The sequence below is a fragment of the Pteronotus mesoamericanus genome, unplaced genomic scaffold (assembly GCF_021234165.1).
Source record: "Pteronotus mesoamericanus isolate MK-2021 breed Mesoamerican mustached bat unplaced genomic scaffold, CSHL_Meso_final contig_24, whole genome shotgun sequence".
Classification (NCBI taxonomy): domain Eukaryota; kingdom Metazoa; phylum Chordata; class Mammalia; order Chiroptera; family Mormoopidae; genus Pteronotus; species Pteronotus mesoamericanus.
The window spans coordinates 13,867,279-13,886,597 of record NW_026555100.1 but is presented as its reverse complement, the minus strand read 5'-3'; the positions used below and the strand labels follow the sequence as shown (position 1 = coordinate 13,886,597).

Genomic DNA, 19,319 nt, shown 5'->3' with positions numbered 1-19,319 from the left:
ATGTAAGAAAAGAACTCAATAAAGTAACTGACATATGTTGGCTTTCTTTTTTTCCTTCACCTGAAAGTATGATGTACTTCATATATAGAGAATATGTTTGGCTAGAGATTTGTCACCATGATCAAGATTGCGCTGTATTAAAATGTTATAAAGAGGAACGGCACATAAGATGCAATTACTCAGAAAACAACAAATTTAATTTTTAAAAGGCATCAGAGAAATAGGTCAACCTCATTCTAAAATGAGAAAGGGTAGGAGGGAGAACAAGAACAGACATACTAATATTTTCAATCTTGGTTTTTTATAATCCAATGTATAAACCATACTAACTTTTAAGGTATATTTGATATTTTGACTTAAAGAGGTAAAAATGATCTCTTCACATGAAAAAAACAAGAAAAATGAAATTTGCTATTGGAATATAATAATGTGTCTGTATAACTGATCTTTCGGAAACTGATAAAGATGACAGATAACTGAGTAGCAGATATAGAAGGCATCCAGAAATCTATGAACCCAACCAAAGGTGATAACGTAATTTGGGAAGGAGAATGAGAAGCAATAATATTTATAAATATATCATAGAAATTGGCAATATGGAGAATGTTTTCTTAACATTAAACTTTAAAGTGACACAGATGCAGAACATAGCAGTGAGAAGAAATGTCTACTATGTTAACACTTGTTTTAAGTCCATTTCTTAGGAAATTCAACCCAAAAGTATAAGTCATTGCTATTTACCAGTTGCAATGGAGAAGGATCAATATGATACAGTTCTTGCTCCCAGGGATATGTAAATCTTATTTCAAAAGACTTGCAATAAATAGTTAGATAGCAACCCTTATAAAATACCATCATACAGCTTTTGAATTTAATAAGTTTATATAATACATGTATGTACATTCTCTCAATTCAATTTTAACATTTAAATTCTCTCAACAGAAATTAATAAAGTAGGTATTTGGTACTTTTTATAGGTGAGAACCAAAGACCCAGAAAGACTGATTTATCCAATATCGCTAATTTGGCAGGGCCAAAACGCAAACCTAAGTTTACATTTATAATACCGCATATAGCTGCAAAAGAAAATACTATTCAATAAAGTGGATGGGAGACCAAGAAAGCAAAAGTTAGTTTTTAATTGTATAGATGTAGATAATTCTAATGAGAAATGGGAGGAGATATTCCCTATGAAAGTATAAACTTAATAGTAAAAGTAATATCTTATCAATATTTTATTCCCCAGGAACTTAATAAATGTGAGTGAACTGAATAAATAAAGGTAATGAGTGAGTGAAAACGATATGGCTATACAGTTGTCTGATGTCAGATTTTAAAAGGACATAGGGAAGAAGGGATATGTAACTAAGAATATTTACAAATTAATATCATAAACCTTCTAAGAATATTGCCAGAATAAACTAAACTTTATAAATAATACAAAAGCCCCTGGCTGCATAAATGTAAGAGGATGAACTAAGAAGAAACAAGAATATTGCATGGGAAAGATGATGTAATGTTAACAGATGCAGAGAGAATAAAGAACTACTCACACCTCCTCTTTTGCATCCATCTTCTCCACCAAGGAGAATTGAGTAGAAAACTGGAAAAGGTAGAAGAAACATAGTTATAAAGCAAATGAAGTTGAAATGAGAAAAGAAGACAGTAAGAGAATACCCAGACACCTTTTAATTCAGTTTTTGTCTACAGAGCCTAAATAATCACAGGCCCTAACTAGGCATGCATCTCAAATTAATCTGTAAAACATCTTAAGAAAGGAAAAGTGGTTTCTAAAATACACTGATTCTGGAAATGAGGAAAAATATTTTTTAGAAAACTATGTACCAAAGAAATATAAATCAAGTTTAAAAGGCTCTTGACAATCCATTTATGACAGTCTATACCTAAATATACAAAAACTAGTATTTGCAAGATGGCCTGTAAACACTACAAAAGAAAAAGGTTACACCAAGAGCTAATTTTATTTCACTAAAAGTAGTCCTAAACTTTTTCTTTATCAATAAATTTCTTTTTAGGTAGGTTGGTATAACTAATACACTAGATTTTTTTTTAGATTTTATTTATTTTTAGAGAGAGGGGAAGGGAGGGAGAATGAGAGGGAGAGAAACACCGATGTGCAAGAGGTATCCATTGCCCCTTGCACACCCCTAACTGGGGACCTGGCCCACAACCCAGGCATGTGCCCTGACTGGGAATCAAACCTGTGACCTTTCAGTTCACAGCCTACAGAGCCATATCAGCCAGGGAACTAATAACACTAGGTTTTTAAAATTATATTATGGGGAAAGATCTGAAAATATTTTTAGGAATAAAATGAAAAGTATATTCTGATTAATAATACAGCACACTAGGTAGTCACATCTGGGTAAACAACTATAATTTATAGTATTAACCAAGAACTAAAGTAAAACTGATTGAATCTTTCAAAAGTAATCTCTAACCTCATACTTTAATCAAGATATCCAGATAGACTCAACAGGATTCAATATTAAGAAAATAATTTAACATGTTGGATAAGATGCAGATTCCAAATCATTAGAAAATTGGGCAAAATAAACTAATATTAAAACAACAGCAACAGCGGTGGTAGCTGACTTCGTGCAGTAAAAGATTCATCTAAAGCTAGAATTTGGCAAAGCTAATAAACACTCCAATTTACAACAGAGACTCCCCAAAGATGCAAAAACTGGCTGAGAGGCAAGTAGGGCTAATAGGAAAAATGAGACTAGTCTGTTTTAAGCAGGAGCTAGACTCACAAATCTCTCCCTGTCTCTAGCCTCACAAGTGTCTCCCACTTTGGCAGAAAAAGTGTCCCCTCCCCCACTAGAAAAGGTTATCAGAGGGTCTCTAAGTCAAGGGGCATAATAAAGTAAAAACTGAAAGGCAGACACTACTACTGAAACAGGAGGATTAAGTCAAAGTTTACATAATGGAATTTGTTGAGAACGAACACTCCCCTCCCACTCCCAGTGTACTTTTACCCCAATGGGTGTAACTCTGAGAGCCAAGGAAAAGACTAGCAGATTCCTTTGGGAAATCTGACCAGTTTAAGATAAAAGACATCTAAATACACAGGCATTAGGTGTTCCCCAAGGAAATGGCAGGATCTCAAAACAGACAAGACTATAGTCAACAAACCCTGTCCATGTGCTCAGAGTTCCCAGTGCGCTTTTACATTTTTAAAAATTAATTAATTAATTAATTAATTAATTATTTTTAAGGCAAAGGGGAAGGGAAGGAGAAAGAGGAGAGAAACATCAATTGGCTGCCTCTCCCATGAGCCCAAACAGGGACCTAACCACAACCTAGGTATGTACCCTGACAAGGAATTGAACCAGTGACTTTGTGGGAGGATGCTTAACCAACTGAGCCATACCAGTCAGGGTTCAATGTGCTTTTAAATATAGTAGTCAGAACCATCAGATATTTCCTGTAGTGAAACACCAGATATAAAATAGACTAAATAATACACAGAGAAAATACACAAAGAAAACAAGACTCTGAAGAAAGAAGAAAACATACCAAAAAACTAATAATATTCTCAATAAGAGAAATATAACAATCAAAACAGGAATAGGAGGCTACCAAAAATTAATCATTTGGAAAACAAAAAAAAAGTTTTATTAAGTTAAACTTTAATAGCAAAAATGAAAAATGCAATAAAAGTTTAGAATATGAAGTTAAAAAAATTTTCCCACTACTGAGAACAAAAAGAAGCTAAGAGAGAGAAAAATAAAAAAAGGACCAGCACTGTTCCATATCCCAGTACAAAAGATCCAAAAAAGAGAAAAAGAATATAAAATTGAGGGAACTGAAGAAACATTTCAAAAAAATTTCCCAGAACTTAAACTCAAAAGTTTGCAAACTGAAAAGCAACTTGTCACAAGTGTTAAGCACATGGATAAAAAGAGATGTACACCTAACAATCTCATTTTGAAATTCCCAAGCACAAACGAAAGAGAAGATCCCACATGCTTCTTTCACATGAAAGATCAAAAAACAGAATTACATGATTTTTCAAAAGCAACACCAGAATCTGGAAGACATTAGACCAATACTTTCAAAATTCTCAGGAAATATCATTTCTTATCTCTAACCCAGAAATCTATATCCAGTCAGATAGAAGTCAAGTTTGAGGGCAGAATACAAATACTTTCAGATGAACAAGCATCAGAAAGTGTCTACGAAGGAAGTCCATTTTAAAGAAATTACTGGAGGATGTAATCTACCAATAATACAAGAGAATAGACCAAAACATGGAATCCAGGGAAAGAGTTCAATAAAAAAGGAAAGAGAATCATCAGAATGATGGCAAAGCAAGACCACAGAAGGTCTAGACTCTACAGTTTTCACACATAAAAGTCCCAGGAAAGATTACATAAAGAAGATAAAGTTGACAGGATACTTAATATACATACTTGAGTGTGCTAAACGATTTTACATAACTTGGGGAGTATCTGATTAAATCTGTGACAAGTCCGCAGAAAATTAAATAAAGGGAGGAAATGTAAGACAATGTTAACTTCAAAATATACATATTTTTCCCAAGAAATTAAAAGTCAACATATACAAAGTAGGCAACCAAAAATATTGTTTATATAGTCATGATAATATATACATCAGGTATCCATCTAACCAAAACTAAAATATACTGTAAGTACATATGGTATGATGTCAGTGTATCTAGCTTTTACATTTTTATCTATTCTTTATTATTTTGGAAACATAATTTTTAATTTTGTTTCTCTCTCTTTCTCCTTCCCTTCCCCTTTGCTTTAAAAATATGTCTGTTTTAATGTTTTGTCTTTCTACCATGCATTAATTTTAGAATACGCTCAAGTATCATCAGCATTTCAAAAGCATGGTCACCAAGGAACCACTTGTTACTGAAACCTTGTTACATACAAAAACACCGTGGACAGAAAGTTCTAAGAGGATGTAACCATGTCTGGGATGCTGAACATAGTACCTCGAACACAGCAGGCCATCAATGAAAAGAATAGATCACATAGAAAACTTTGTATAAGAATACATACAAGATGTGAAATTTACTTACATTTATGATAAAACACTCCAAGCATGGTTATATAATTTTATTAAAATTAATATTTATTTTAAAAAATCTTTTATCCTCTGGCAACATTCAAAGGTCTCACAGCCCCTTCATGAATGCCTGGAAGCATTATCAAGCATCTATCTGAGAAACTAATGAGTAGCAGGTGCCAGGTATACCTAATTTAAAATATTTTAACCATTTACAAATGACCCCAAAATGACACATAACATGTTATTTCACCTAGGCACCAATTTAACCACATGTACTTTATGGCTTTTGTGCAGGGAAACTTACTAGATAAATGAACTTGGATGAGCAAAAAACATCCACTGCTCAACAACTATGGATTTCTCCTAAATAAACACATCTTCACATCTTTTTAAAATCTCAACTCAGTCTATCATAAGCTAATAGTTGTAGAGAGAAGTTAATGTTAGTGAAGAAAATAAAAAGTGAAGAATTAAGAAGTTGATGGTTATTTGTCAATGTGGAGACCACTCTAAGTATCAAGGGCCACATGAAGAACAAGTCTGGTATGAAGCAGCTGCTCAAAATATGTTGAAATAATGATAATAACTCTGAGATTTGCATCTCTAAATACACTCTCATCCAACTTTTTGTTGTTTGTGCTCAATGACACAGCTCCATGCAATACTGTTTCAACCTTATCTCAAACAATGCACAAAACACATCACCTTTCCCTAATGAGCTCTCCTTCTCATATTCCTTATATAACAGAAATAATATTTTCAGTCTTCTTGTTGCAATCCTCAGGAATTTTTCCCCCAATCATTCTCCTTCACCTACATTTCAGGCCTGTCTTCACAATCAGGCCCTACTTCATTCTACTGCCCTATACTTTTCACTGCCAGTATCATAGCTCAGCTTTTACCTACCTTATGAGAGGTACTACAACAGCATTGATAAGGAGCAGTCAACGTTCAAATACTGTTCCACAACTTAACAGCAGTGTGAACTTGGGAAATTATTTAATTTTTCTATGCTTCATTTTCCTTAATCTGTGCAAAGAGGTTATTAACAGTATCTATCTTATATGATTGTTGTGAGGATTAAATGAATTAACATATATAAATAATTCAATATAGTGCCTCACATGTAGTAAGCCCTATATAAGCCTAAATGTTTCAAACTATTTTCTCTGCCTCATATCACCTTTTTTTTCAGCGTACCTACTACTGATGTACTTATTTTCTTAGAACATTTTCTTCTTTCCATATCATGACTAATTTCTGAATCAAGATTACGCTTCTAAGTCTCACATTTATAGCTCTCCATTACCTAGTCCAGGAATCAGCAAAATACAGCATACAAGCCAATCCACCTGTTTTTGCATATAAACTTTTATTGAAACACAGCCACCCTCACTAATTTATGCATTGTCCATGAAAGCTTTCTTACTATGATGAAAGGTGAGCAACTGTGGCATAGTCTGTAAGATCCACAAAATATAAAATGTTTATTTTACTATTTGATCCTTTACAGAAAATGTTTGCGGATCCCTGACCTAGTTCTGTCTTTTAGCTGTACTATTATTCTCCCCCTATAGACAGCATGTCTAAAATAAAGATGCTCATCTTTTTTTTTGTATACTTGCTCCTTCCTACTTCACTGTATTATTAATATTTGACAAATATTTATTGAGAACTTATTACATACAACACACTGCTCTAGTTACTGGGTAGACCGCAGGGGACAAAAAACAGCTCCAACTCTGATGAAGCATATTTGCTTTCAGAGGATAATAAACCAAAAATAAGAAATCATATATGCGTAAGTACATGTTAATTGGTAAGTGCTTTGAGGAAAAACAGAGTTGTCTAGGATAATATAGGATAATAGAATACTGTTACTTTAGATATTATAGTCTTTCTAATGAGGCAACATTTGAATGGAGTTCTGAATTAGAAAGTGAACCACAGGAATGCTCTGGAAAAACACAATCCAAAACAGAGGGAACTCAACCCTACAGTCAGGTGGATGCCACCTTAAAACTGCATGCTAGGTGTCACACTTGGCTCACTCTAGTCCCAAATCCTGCTGTCAATGACTTCTATCCAGAATATAAAAGACCTCAGACTTTCTATTAATCAAAAAGAAAAAGACAATCCAATTTTTTAAGTGGGCATATGATTTGATCATGCACTTCAACAAAAATGATATATATCCAAATAGCCAATAAGCATATGAAAAGATACTCAACAAATAACCCATCAATGAAACACAAATTAAAATTCCAACTAAATATGAACTAATTAGGAAATATAAAAATAAAACTACTAATACATACACCTGCCTCAGTTTTGTTCCTTATGAACTGAAAAGTCAGGAGATAAATTTATTAAAAGTTATCTGGAGATTTAAAGAAAAAAAAACTTTGGGTAAGGCATAATGACTAGTACTCTGAATTCTTCATTGTGAAACTTTGTAGCTGTAACTAGTCGATTACTTTCCTCCTACATAAGAATGCTGACAAAGTAAAGTTGTTTCCCACAGAAATGTAACCAGGTAGTTTTCATAAAGCACACAATACCTTTGGACCAGGATTATTTCATGCCAGATTAGAAGCAAACAGGAAAATGTAAAGACAGGCAAATAATTTCCATGTCCAATTTTTAAAGGTAATTACTGACTTTTGTACACAAAATTCTCATTTTATACGTACTTGCTTGTAGCAGTTCAATTTGAATATATTTAGAAAGTGTCTTGAATTTCTATTTAAAAACAGAGAAAGACATTAAAGAATAAGAGTTCCATATTCTTTTATGTAGAAGAGAATTATATCTTAATGTTTTAATCTTTTAAAATCCCTATTATTTTTAATATATAAATAAATATCCAAGAATTATACTAGAAAAACATGTGCATATTTTAGATGTGTTTACATATCATGTTCTCCAGCCCATAAACCTAAATATATTTATCTACTAATCTTAAATTCTCTTACTATACATGGTCACACTTCTGCCAAATGTTTCAGGAAAAGTAGGATTTATTCTAAACATGCAAAAACTTTTAAATATAACCAAATGAATTATCTAATTCAACTGGGTATCATTTACCAGTAATAACATCACTAAGTGGCACAATTAGCATTTTCACACACCCAAAATTAATGAAATGACAATAGTGCAATTATTAAGTTTAAATATAGAAATAGAAATCCAATAGTGCAATTACTAAGTTTAAATATAAATTAATGATAAATGCATACCAGAATTTACTACAAATCATAATCCTTTATTTAAAAGAATTCAGTATATAAACCTATGTAATATGTAACTTATAAAACCATAAAATGGAAGTATGTAAGACTATATTTTTTAAACTTTCCTTAAAATGAAATTTTTCTAAAAACTCCACATTTGACACAATGTAAAGTGACTGCAATGCCCTATGCAACAGCAGCACCTGCAGCAGAAGATCCAGTCTCCCAACTAGTGGTACTATGAATTCATCACTTGATTCTCAAACATTAAGGCGCTCCTTCTCCTCCTTCCTGTACTCTCAATCGATGAAGCTGAAGAAAACAGTGTTTAGAGTGTTCATGCTGCACTCCCACAACTACACAGCTGAACCTCTTATATCCTCTAAAAAATACTGTCCTTCAGAGAACGACTTTAGCACACATTAGTGCAGCATCTGCTCCTAGATAGGATTTCCAGATAGGACAACTTCTCTGTGATAAATTTAACCTATATAAAATGTCTTTATTTCTAAAATTACTTACATAAGAATACAAAAATAAATGACACCTGCAATGTTTAACCTACAGAAGGAAAACTATGACCTAGGCAAAAAATAACGTATGTTACTCTTAATGTCAATTTCATAATAAAAAATATCCTAAATAACAAAATATTCACCCAAGTAGGATTTTCTTGGTTTGTTTTTTTTTTTAAATAAGTAAACATTTAAAAATTACTTAAAATGCAATCCATGATTTGGGAAAAATAATCTACCTTATATTGTCAATATTTTCCAAAGTGTTATTAGTATTAGGAAACTTTTGCTATATGAAAAACAGTTTAAAATTTCTTTGGCTTATTCCTAACCGCTAAAGGTCTGTCAAATAACAAGGGGAAAACTGTCTAGTTGGCTGATCGTGCTGTGCTGGCAATTTCTCAAACATCTGCTAAAGGTCAGATTTCCATTGCATGGAACCAATCAATGGAACTATACAATTCTCCTAGTGCTATAAGAAGCTAAACAAAGACTATTTTATATAAGTAATGACACACAACCTTAGCTTTGTATTAAATTGTAGCAAAGTCAACCCTATCTCTTCATAGAATTTATACATTTAAAATGATTATAAAATTCTATTTGCACTTTAAAATTGTTTATGTCGGGGGGGTGGGGTGTGTGTGTGTGTGTGTGTGTCTTCCTTTCATTTGTTAAACATACATAATTGATTTTTAAATTTTCCTCCAAAAAAGTACAATATACTCAAATGAAATTTTAACATAAATGTTTACAGGTACAATTGTTTTAAAGTATGAATACTGTAATAGAAGTCCACTTAGAGTGATTCAGTTTGCAACTAATTTATATTAGTAGACAACTGAGTTAGTTTATAAGATATATTGATAAAACTAAACTTATCATAGGAACATTCAGATTTTTCTACGGTTACAGAGACTAATGTCACATACTTTGAAAAATATTTTGACCCAAATCATCTTGAATACATTACATCTCTGGGAACTTGATCAAATATTAAAAGAAGTAATGAAATGCAATAGATTCCCAAAGAATTATAGTTCAATATTACAAGAAGTATTTTCATTCAATGTACATACTGATATATAGATAAGGTACTGCTTTATTGGGCATTCCATTTTTTAAGAACAGAAATGTTAAAGCTAAATTTAAAAGTTAAAGTACTCTTCCCTTTCAAGGCACCACTCTATGTATTAAACATTAGAACTTCTGTCAAATTTTTGATATAAAAATCATGGCTATAAAGTGATGATAAATATTAAAAAGGTGCCATTTTATATAAGCCTCCTAATTATGAACGTTCTAAATCTTTTATTAAAACACTTTGCAAAATTTAAATGATCAAGTAACTATTTAAAGCTTTTTAAAAATAACTTAATGTCAACATTTTCATGTAATAGGAATCTTCTCTCATTTAAAAATGTTAAAGCTACTATGAAATATGAGGGGGGACCCCCAAAAAACCTGGACTTATATTCTGGAGGGTGGGCCCTTTGTAGTACAGGCTTACTCCGCTAGGTAAGGAACCCATCTGTATCAGTGTAGCAGCTGAAGTTGTTATGAGAAGCTTCATTCAACTTCAGTGAATTTCTTTTGACGGCTCTTTGAACACGTTTGCCCATTTTATGTTGCCCATTTTATAATGCGTGATTTACAAGTGCACCTGCCCACACCTCGCTGAATGTTCCGCAGTTTTTGACCAAAACCAGCATGGCATGATCCCTGTGCCCCCGCCCCCCTTTATTCACTCCATCTCACCACAAGCAACTTTTTTGTTTGTTTCCCAAGATGAAAAAAGTGCTCTAAGGGAAACATTTTGCCAATGTGGAAGAAGTGAAACAAAAAACAGCAGTAAAAGGCATCAAAATCTATGAGTTAAAAAACTGTTTTGAGCAATGGAAAAAAAGTCTCAATGGGTGTATTGCATCAAATAGAGAATACTTTGAAGGTGACTTAAGTTTAAACATGTAAGAATACACACAAAATTTTTTATAAATAAATTGTTTTTTTCTGGGTCCCCTCATAAATAGATCATAAAACCCTATCTGTGATTATGCCATATACTAAGTTACTTCCATCATATTATAGATATAAATTGTTTCCTTCCAGACAATGAAGAACAGAGAACTTACTTCTACTGAAACTATCATTAAGTTTTAAACAATCCAATCCTTCAGCAAGACAACTGAAAGAAGCCAGGTACTGTCAAGTTAGGATCACATCATTTTCCTGTGTAATATAGACAAGTTTTTATTTTTCCTTTTACATTATTTTCTATTGTATTTTTTTCCATTACCAAGTTTTTACTTTTCAATGAACCCAACAATTAAATGATAATTTTGCTGTAATAACCTTCATATAAGCTAAGGAAACCCAAGATTTGGGAATATGTTAAATATTTTCCAAGACTATTACTATCACAAAGGGATAATAAGTTCTCAGATAATACTGATGCTACTGGTCTGGGGATCACATTTTGAAAATGACCATACTGAAGAATACCTGTAACATGCATCCTAACAAAACATGTAATCCATACAGCACACAGTTTCCAAATTAATCTCCCTTTAACACTTAAGTACAAATGGTTGTTCAGAAATCTCTTCAAGATTTTTCACTGCCATCCAAATTGGGATGCCATGTATAACATCCAAATTAGGACTAGCACTGAAGGTATTACAAAAAGGAAAACCATAAGACTTTTATTTTTCTTTGATGCAAGGGAAAGTCTGTGTACGTAATATTTTTTAAAGCCATGCTAAAACCACTCAATATTTTTTATGTACTTATGTATCATAAACTGCCAGGTACTGAATTACAAAATATAAAAGCTGTATCCACCTAAAGGACATATGTAAACAAATATAGGGTCCCCTAGTTACTATGGTTCAACTTATGTGACTTTATGATGTTGTAAAAGTGATATTCATTTGTAAAAACAATACTTCAAAATTTTTTTACTTCTGTATTTACTGGGGTTTTTAGTTTGGGTTTTTTAAAGCCAAGGACTAAAAAGATAGAGCTAGACAAACAAAACACTGTCAGCTACTGTGCCCTGAGGTTGAAAGGTCAAGCAATACACTCACTTGGCGGCCTTACCAGGCTAGATATAACAAAGTCAACCCATGTGTTTTAAGAAATTAAAGGTAGGGGAGGGGGAAACACCTGAAAGAATTAGAGAGAGAAATTTCCACAGCTCACAAGATCCTGAACTAGATCCGCTTCTTAACAGTTAGAAGTGATTGACCTCATAATTCACAAGGCATCAAGAGAGTACTTGGAAGGGTGTGTAATGGAGAATAATTAGCCTTAGACTAAAAGCTGCTCTGGCTGCAACTTAAAAATCTTAAAAACAAGACCCTCCCAGCAAATGAAGCTATCTTCAAGAAACTTGACTGCATCCCAGAATAAAGTCAAATATTTATAGTAATACAAAAAACTCTACTACGTGACAAGTTAACATTAACAGTGTCTGCCATTCAAAGAAAAGTTACCAGGCATCCAAAGAAGCAGGATTTATGACCCTTAATGAGGAAAAAAAATATTCAATCAAAAACAACCCAAAGGGACACAAATGACAGATTTTTTTAAACAATTAGTAAACAAGGAGATTTAAACAGCTAATTATGACATTCCACATGTTCAAAAAGTTATTAAAAGATCGAACACTGTAAGAATGGACCTGGAAGGTATTTTTTAAGATAACAAACTCAAACTGAAATTCTGAAGATGAAAACAATGATATCTAAGATGAAAAATACACCAGATGGACTAAGAGCACATGTGATATTACCAAAGAAAATATTAGTGGAATTTAAGATTAAGCAACAGAATTGATATGAAATTAGGGTAGAGAAGGAAAAGGCTGACAAAAAATGAGAAGAGCATCACTGAGTTGTGGGACAACTTATAGCTGAAAAACATATGTATAATAATAATTAGATTTGGTGAATGAGAAAACTAGGGGAGAAAAACAATTTTAAAACCTAAGACCAAATGTTTTACTAATTGGATAAAAACCAAACTTGCAGATCAAAGAATCTCAATTAAACTCAATCTCAACAAACATGAAATGACACCAAAGTCAATCATACAACCAAACTGCTTGTAAGTCCCTGGTAAAGAGAAAATCTTAAAAGTAGCCAGGTGAAAAAGAGGACATGCTATGTACAAACAAATGTAGCTAGTTTTCTGAAGCATACAAAGTCAGAAGACAATGCGACAACATCTTTAGAGTATTTAAAAAAAAAAAAAAAAACCAGCTGTCAGCCTAGAATTCTGTATCTAGAAAAATATATGTATTTAGAAGGTTAAAAAAAATACTTTTACAGATGTGCAGAAGCTGAAACAATTCATCACCAACAACTTTGGCTCTACAAAAAATATTAAAGGAAGAAGTCCTTAAGGCAGAAAAATAATAGTATCAGATAGAAACCTGCATTTATACAAAGGAAGAGAGACATTGGAAATGGCAATTTTGTGGGTAAATATAAAATAAATAACTCTTTATACTAACTATATATCTATATAAGATAACTGACAAGTTTAAAGGAATAAAAATTTATTATGGGGTTTATACTGTACATAGAAACAAAAAATATGACAACAGAACAAAATGTAAAGAAGGGGCTACATATGGTTTATAGGTTTATTAGACTATATATGAAGAAATAAAATCTCACTTGGTACATTGTGATATGTTAACAACATAGAGTATAATCATAAAGCAACCTCTCAGTACAACCAAAGAATTATACCTAATAAGCAAAGGAAACAAACGTAATCATTGCAAATATGTAATATGTAAAAGGCAGAAGAAGAGGAAAAGAGAGTAAAGAACAGAGAAGGAAATTAAACACTAACAAGACGGTAGTATTTAAATGCTTGTAAAGCATTTTCCACTGCAGCATCATTCACAATAGCAAGATGTGAAATACACCCAGGTATCCATCAACAATTAAATGGATAAAGAAAATGTGGTGTATCCATTCAGTTAAGCACTATTTAGCCATAAAAAGAATGAAGCTATGATACTTGCTACCACAGGAATGGACATTAAAAACATTATGCTAAATGAAATAAACCAAAGAGAAAAATGACAAATATTGTATGCTTCCACTTATATAAAGTATATAGAATAGGCAAATTCTTAGACACAGATTAGATTTATGGTGATTTGGGGTTTGAGGATTGTAGCAGAGAAAAAGGGAAGTTATTGTTTAACGTGTATAGGGTTCCTCTTTTGGGTAATGAAACGAATTTAGACACAGAGAGGGATGGTGACTGCACAACGCTGAATGTAATTAATGCCATTAAACTGATCACTGAAAATGGATAAAATGGCATATTTTATGTTATACGACACATACGTATCTCCCCAGATTACAATCAACACCACCAAGCAACTGAACTGTCTCTTATAAGAACACTCTACCAAGCAAAACAAAATATGCACTCTTTTTTAGTAGACTTCAAGTCGCTATCAAAATAAACCATATTCCACACCATAAAACAAACATCAATATAAATTATTAAAGTTCAAATCTAAGGGGGTACTACAATGTAAAATGAAAGGACACTAGACAGAAACTCAAAGATGAATGGAGAAACAAACATCTTGATAAATATAAATGCGTAGTTACTTACAAAAGTTTGTATTATTATAACAATGTCTGTTAGTTCACTTTGTTTTCTACATTTAAAAAACCCATATGTTTTTTAAATTATTAGTCTAAAAGCTAGTAGTATAACATTGGTATGTAACTCCATATTTTGTTTTCTATATTATTTAAGAGACTAATGCACTTAAAAGAATAATTAGCTTATGTTTTATGGTACACAATGAATAAAGATGGCATTTTGGAGAAATCAACTACCAAAATGGGTGGGGTAGGGGCTATAAAGAAGCAGAAATTTTTTTTTAATGTTATAGAAGTTAAGCTGGTATAAATTCAAGTTAAAGTGTTTTAAATTTAGGATGTTTAATGTAATCCCTATGACAACCACAAAGAAATAGCTATAGAATGTACACAAAAGAAAATGAGAGGAATTTAATGATTTCACTAAAAAAAATATCAAAGCACAAAAGACAGTGATGCAGGAAATGAGGGACCAAAAAAGCTACATACAGCTTATAGAAAACAAATAGCAAAAGGACAAGAGTCCCTTTATATCAGTAATTACTTTAAATGTAAATGAATTACTCTTACAACCAAAAGTTATAGAAGGCAGAAAAATCACATAATCTAACTATATGCTCTATCTCTATAAAGAGACTCACTTTAGATCCAAAGACACACACAAAAAGATTTAAAGTGAAAGGTTGGGAAAAGACATTCCATGCAAATGGTAACTGTAAGAGAGCAGGGGTGGTTATATATTAGACATAATAAACTTACAGTTTTAATACAAGGTTATAGAAGACACAGAACAGTGTATACTAATAAAAGGTCTAACAAGGGACAATATAAGTTATAAACATTGATGATATACCTTATGAAAGACCATCAAAACCTGTGAATTAAAAACTGACAGAACTGAAGAAATAGTCCTACAATAATTTTTGGAGACAATTACTCACAATAATGGATAAAAGTAGATAGAAGACAAGGAAATAGAGATCTTAAGTAAACCATTTAGATCTAACAGATAAATACAGAACAGTATACTCAACAAAAGCTTACACATTCTTCTCAAGTGCACATGGGAAATTTTCCAGAGTATACCATATCTTAAGCCACAAAAATCTTAACAGTTTTAAAAAGGTAGATATCACACAATGTATCTACAATGGCTGCAAGGGATGAAGTTAGAAATCAATAAGGAGATTGTGAAAATTCACAAAATTGTGGAAGATTGTACATCGAATTCAACAATAAAAAATGGTCCACCAAATGAAATTTAGTCCAGGGATGCAAAGGTGGTTCAACATATGGAAACTGATCGATGTAATACATCACATTAACAGAATAAAGGAAAATAAAACACATGATCATCTCAATTGATACAAAAAGAGTATTAAAATTCAATACCTTTAATGACTAAAAAACTGACAATAAAATATAAATAGTAGCAAACTACCTCAACATAATCTAGTCAGAGCATATTACACAAGAAAAAGAAACAAAAGGCATCCAGATTGGAAAGATGTAAAATTATCTCTGCAGCTGATATGAAATTGTATGCACAAAACCCTAGAGATCACATACACATACAAACTGTTACAGCTAACAACTGAATTCAGTAAAGGAGAAATTACAAAAACCATCCCATTTACAATAGCATCAGAAATAATACAATACTTAACAATTAACCAAGGAGGTGAAAGGCTTGTACAATGAAACCTACAAAACACTGCTGAAAAAAAAATTAAAACATAAATAAGTAGAAACACATACCATGTTCATGGTTGTAGGACTTAACATTGTTAAAATATCAATACTACCCAAAGTGGTGAACATATTCAATGCATCCCTACCAACATCCCAATGATGTTGTTTTGCAGAAATTAAAAAAAAAAAAAATCCTAAAATTCTTATGGAATCCCAAGGGATCCTAAAAAGCCAAAACAATCTTGAAAAAATTTTTGGAGGACTCCTTCCTATTGCAAAAGTTACTACAAAGCTACAATGGTACTAGCATCAGACAAACATATATACCAACGAAATAGAATAGAGAGCTCAGAAAGAAAACTTCACATAATGTGGTAAAATAATACTTGATAATAGTGTCAAGAACTTTCAATGAAGAAAGGCCAGTTCTGTTTTGTATTTGTTTTTCCTTAAAACGGCTGTCTTTTTCACAGCCTGGGCTGGTGTGGCTCAGGGGATTGAGCGACAGCCTGCAAACCACAGGGTTGCCAGTTTGATTCCCAGTTAGGACATGTAACTGGGTTGCAGGCCAGGTCCCCAGTTGGGAGCATGCAAGAGGCAACCACACACTGATGTTTCTCTCCTTCTCTTTCTCCCTCCCTTTCTCTAAATATAAATAAGTAAATAAATAGGACAATCTTTTTTACAAATAGTCTGGGAAAGTGGGTATTTAGATACAAAAGAATAAAGTTGACCCTTTCTCACCACCATACACAAATATTAAGGTGAATCAAAAGCCTACATATAAGATCTAAAACAATAAAACTCAGAAAACATATAATAAGCACTTCACAACTTTGAATTTAATAATAGTTTATTAGGTATGACACTGAAGGTATAGGTAACAAAAGAAAAATAGACAAACTGGACTTGGTGAAAATTTTAAAATTTCGTTCATCAAAGCCACCGTCAATAGAGTAAAACAGCAATACAAGGCTAGAAAAAAAAGCTTGCAGATCACGTATCTCACACAGAGAACTTCTAAAACTTAAAAAAGAACACCCAAGATTATAGTAACATTATGTACAAAAGATTCAAAAAAATGGGCAGAGGATTTAAATGAACATTTCTATAAAGAATATATACAAATGGTCAATAATCACATAAAAAGATGCTCAACATCATTATTAGGAAAATGCAAATAAAAATCACGAGAAGATGCCACTACACACCCATCAGAATGGCTAATATCAAATATAGCAGGCCTCCCTTATCAATAGGGGATATATTCCCAGACCCCCAAGCAGGATGCCTGAAACCGTGCATAGTACCAAACAGTATATATACTATGTTTTTTCCTATATGTAGATACCTATGATAAAGTTAAAGTTATAAATTATATACAGTAAGAGATTAAATATAACTAATAAAAATAACAATATAATAAAACTTATATGAATATAGTCTCTTTCTCAAAATACCTTGTTCCCTGTAATGATGTGAGATAAAATGTCTACTTGATGAGATGAAGTGAGGTGAATGATGAGGCACTGTGACGTAATGTTAGGCTACTATTGACCTTCTGGTGTAAAGAAGCACTTCACAACTTTTCTTTGGCATATCTGAATTGCCAGCATCACCACTCCTGCACTTTGGGGCTTTACTAAGTAAAATAAGGGAAACTTGAACAAAAGCACTACTATACCAAGACAGTCGATCTGTTGACCAAGAGAGCTACCAAGTAACTAATGGGTAGGTAGGGTATACATCTGGGAGGGCAGTATATACAGTGTGGATATTGTAAACAAAAGATAATTCATGTTCTGGGCAGGACAGAGGAGGATGGCAGGAGATTTCATCATGCTACTCGGAACAACACACATGTAAACCTTATGAGTTCTTCATTTCTGAATTTGTACACTTAATATTTACAGACTGCAAGAAAAGCAAAACCTCAGATGGGGGCAGGATACTGCAAAAAGAAAACAAAACTGTTGGAAAGAATTTGAAAAAACCAGAACCCTTGTAAACTGTTGGTGAAAATTTAAAATGATACAGCCACTGTGAAAAACAATATGGCAGTTCCTCAAAAAATTTTTAAAAAATGATTATATGACCCAGCAATTCCATTGCTGGGTCATACCCCCCCAAAATCTAAAAGCCTGATCTCAGAGAAATATATGTACACCCAAGATTATAATACCATTATGTACAAAAGGCGAAACATGGAAGCAACCACTGACCACTGACCACTGACCACTGACAGATGAATAAACAAAATGAGATATATCCATACAATAGAACTTTATTCAGCCTTAAAAAAAAAAGGAAATTCTACAATATGCTACAACAGGAATGAATCTTGAGAATATTATGCTAAGTGAAATAAGCCAATCACAAAAAAACATTGTATGATTTCATTTATATGAGGTACTTGGAAAAGTCAAAAATCACGGAGACAGAATGGTGATTTATCAGGAGATGAAGGGAAGGTGGAATGGGGAGTTACTCTTTAATAACTCAGGGGGATGTAAAGATTTATGAAGATGGATAGCCATGATGGTTGCATGACATTACAAATGTATTTAATACCATTTAACTATACACTTAAAATGGTAAAGATCGTAAATTTTGTTATGCATATTTTACTACAATAAAAAAATGAAAAAAATCCCAATGAAATAGATCTATCCACCTATGTATATCTCAAATAAAAAGGTTACGTCAAATGTTGGTGAGGATGTGAAACAACTGGAGCTCTCATGTATGACTGATACCAATGGTGTTGGTGAATGGGAAAGTATGGCACTTTCTTAAAAAGTTTAACATAACTGGCATATGACGCAATATATTGCTGGTATTTTTTTCAAGAATGAAAAGTACATTTTCATAAAACATTTATTTGTAATAGCCCAAAACTGGAAACAACCCTGTTGTCCACTGCCAGATAAATGGATAAACAAATCTTGGCATATCCATGAAAGAATACTACTCAGCTATGAAAATAAACTACTGATCCACCCGACAATATGAATGTATCTACAAATAATTATGCTGAATAAAAGAAGCCAGACAGCCCTGGCCAGTGTTGCTCAGTTGGTTGGACTGTCTTCTCATAAAGAAAAAAGACATGGGTTCAATTCCCAGCCAGAGCGGGTTCAGTCCCATGCAGGGCACATACAAGAAACAAC

At 32.6% G+C, this 19,319-nt stretch overlaps 1 protein-coding gene across 5 annotated transcripts in view; it reads right to left on the bottom strand.

Annotated features, from left to right (window-relative positions):
* The window catches only part of JMJD1C (jumonji domain containing 1C), a 279,683-nt gene that overhangs the window by 192,055 nt on the left and 68,309 nt on the right, over positions 1-19,319 (bottom strand). The window contains exon 2 of one of the 5 annotated variants that reach the window (XM_054572727.1): positions 1,556-1,603. The exons of 3 other annotated variants lie outside the window; for them this stretch is intronic. In XM_054572727.1, coding sequence (XP_054428702.1) covers positions 1,556-1,573 — 18 coding nt within the window. In that variant the 5' untranslated portion in view covers positions 1,574-1,603. Of the gene's footprint in view, positions 1-1,553; positions 1,604-19,319 lie in introns of those variants that run through there. One more of the 5 variants, XM_054572728.1, reaches the window with a different exon arrangement.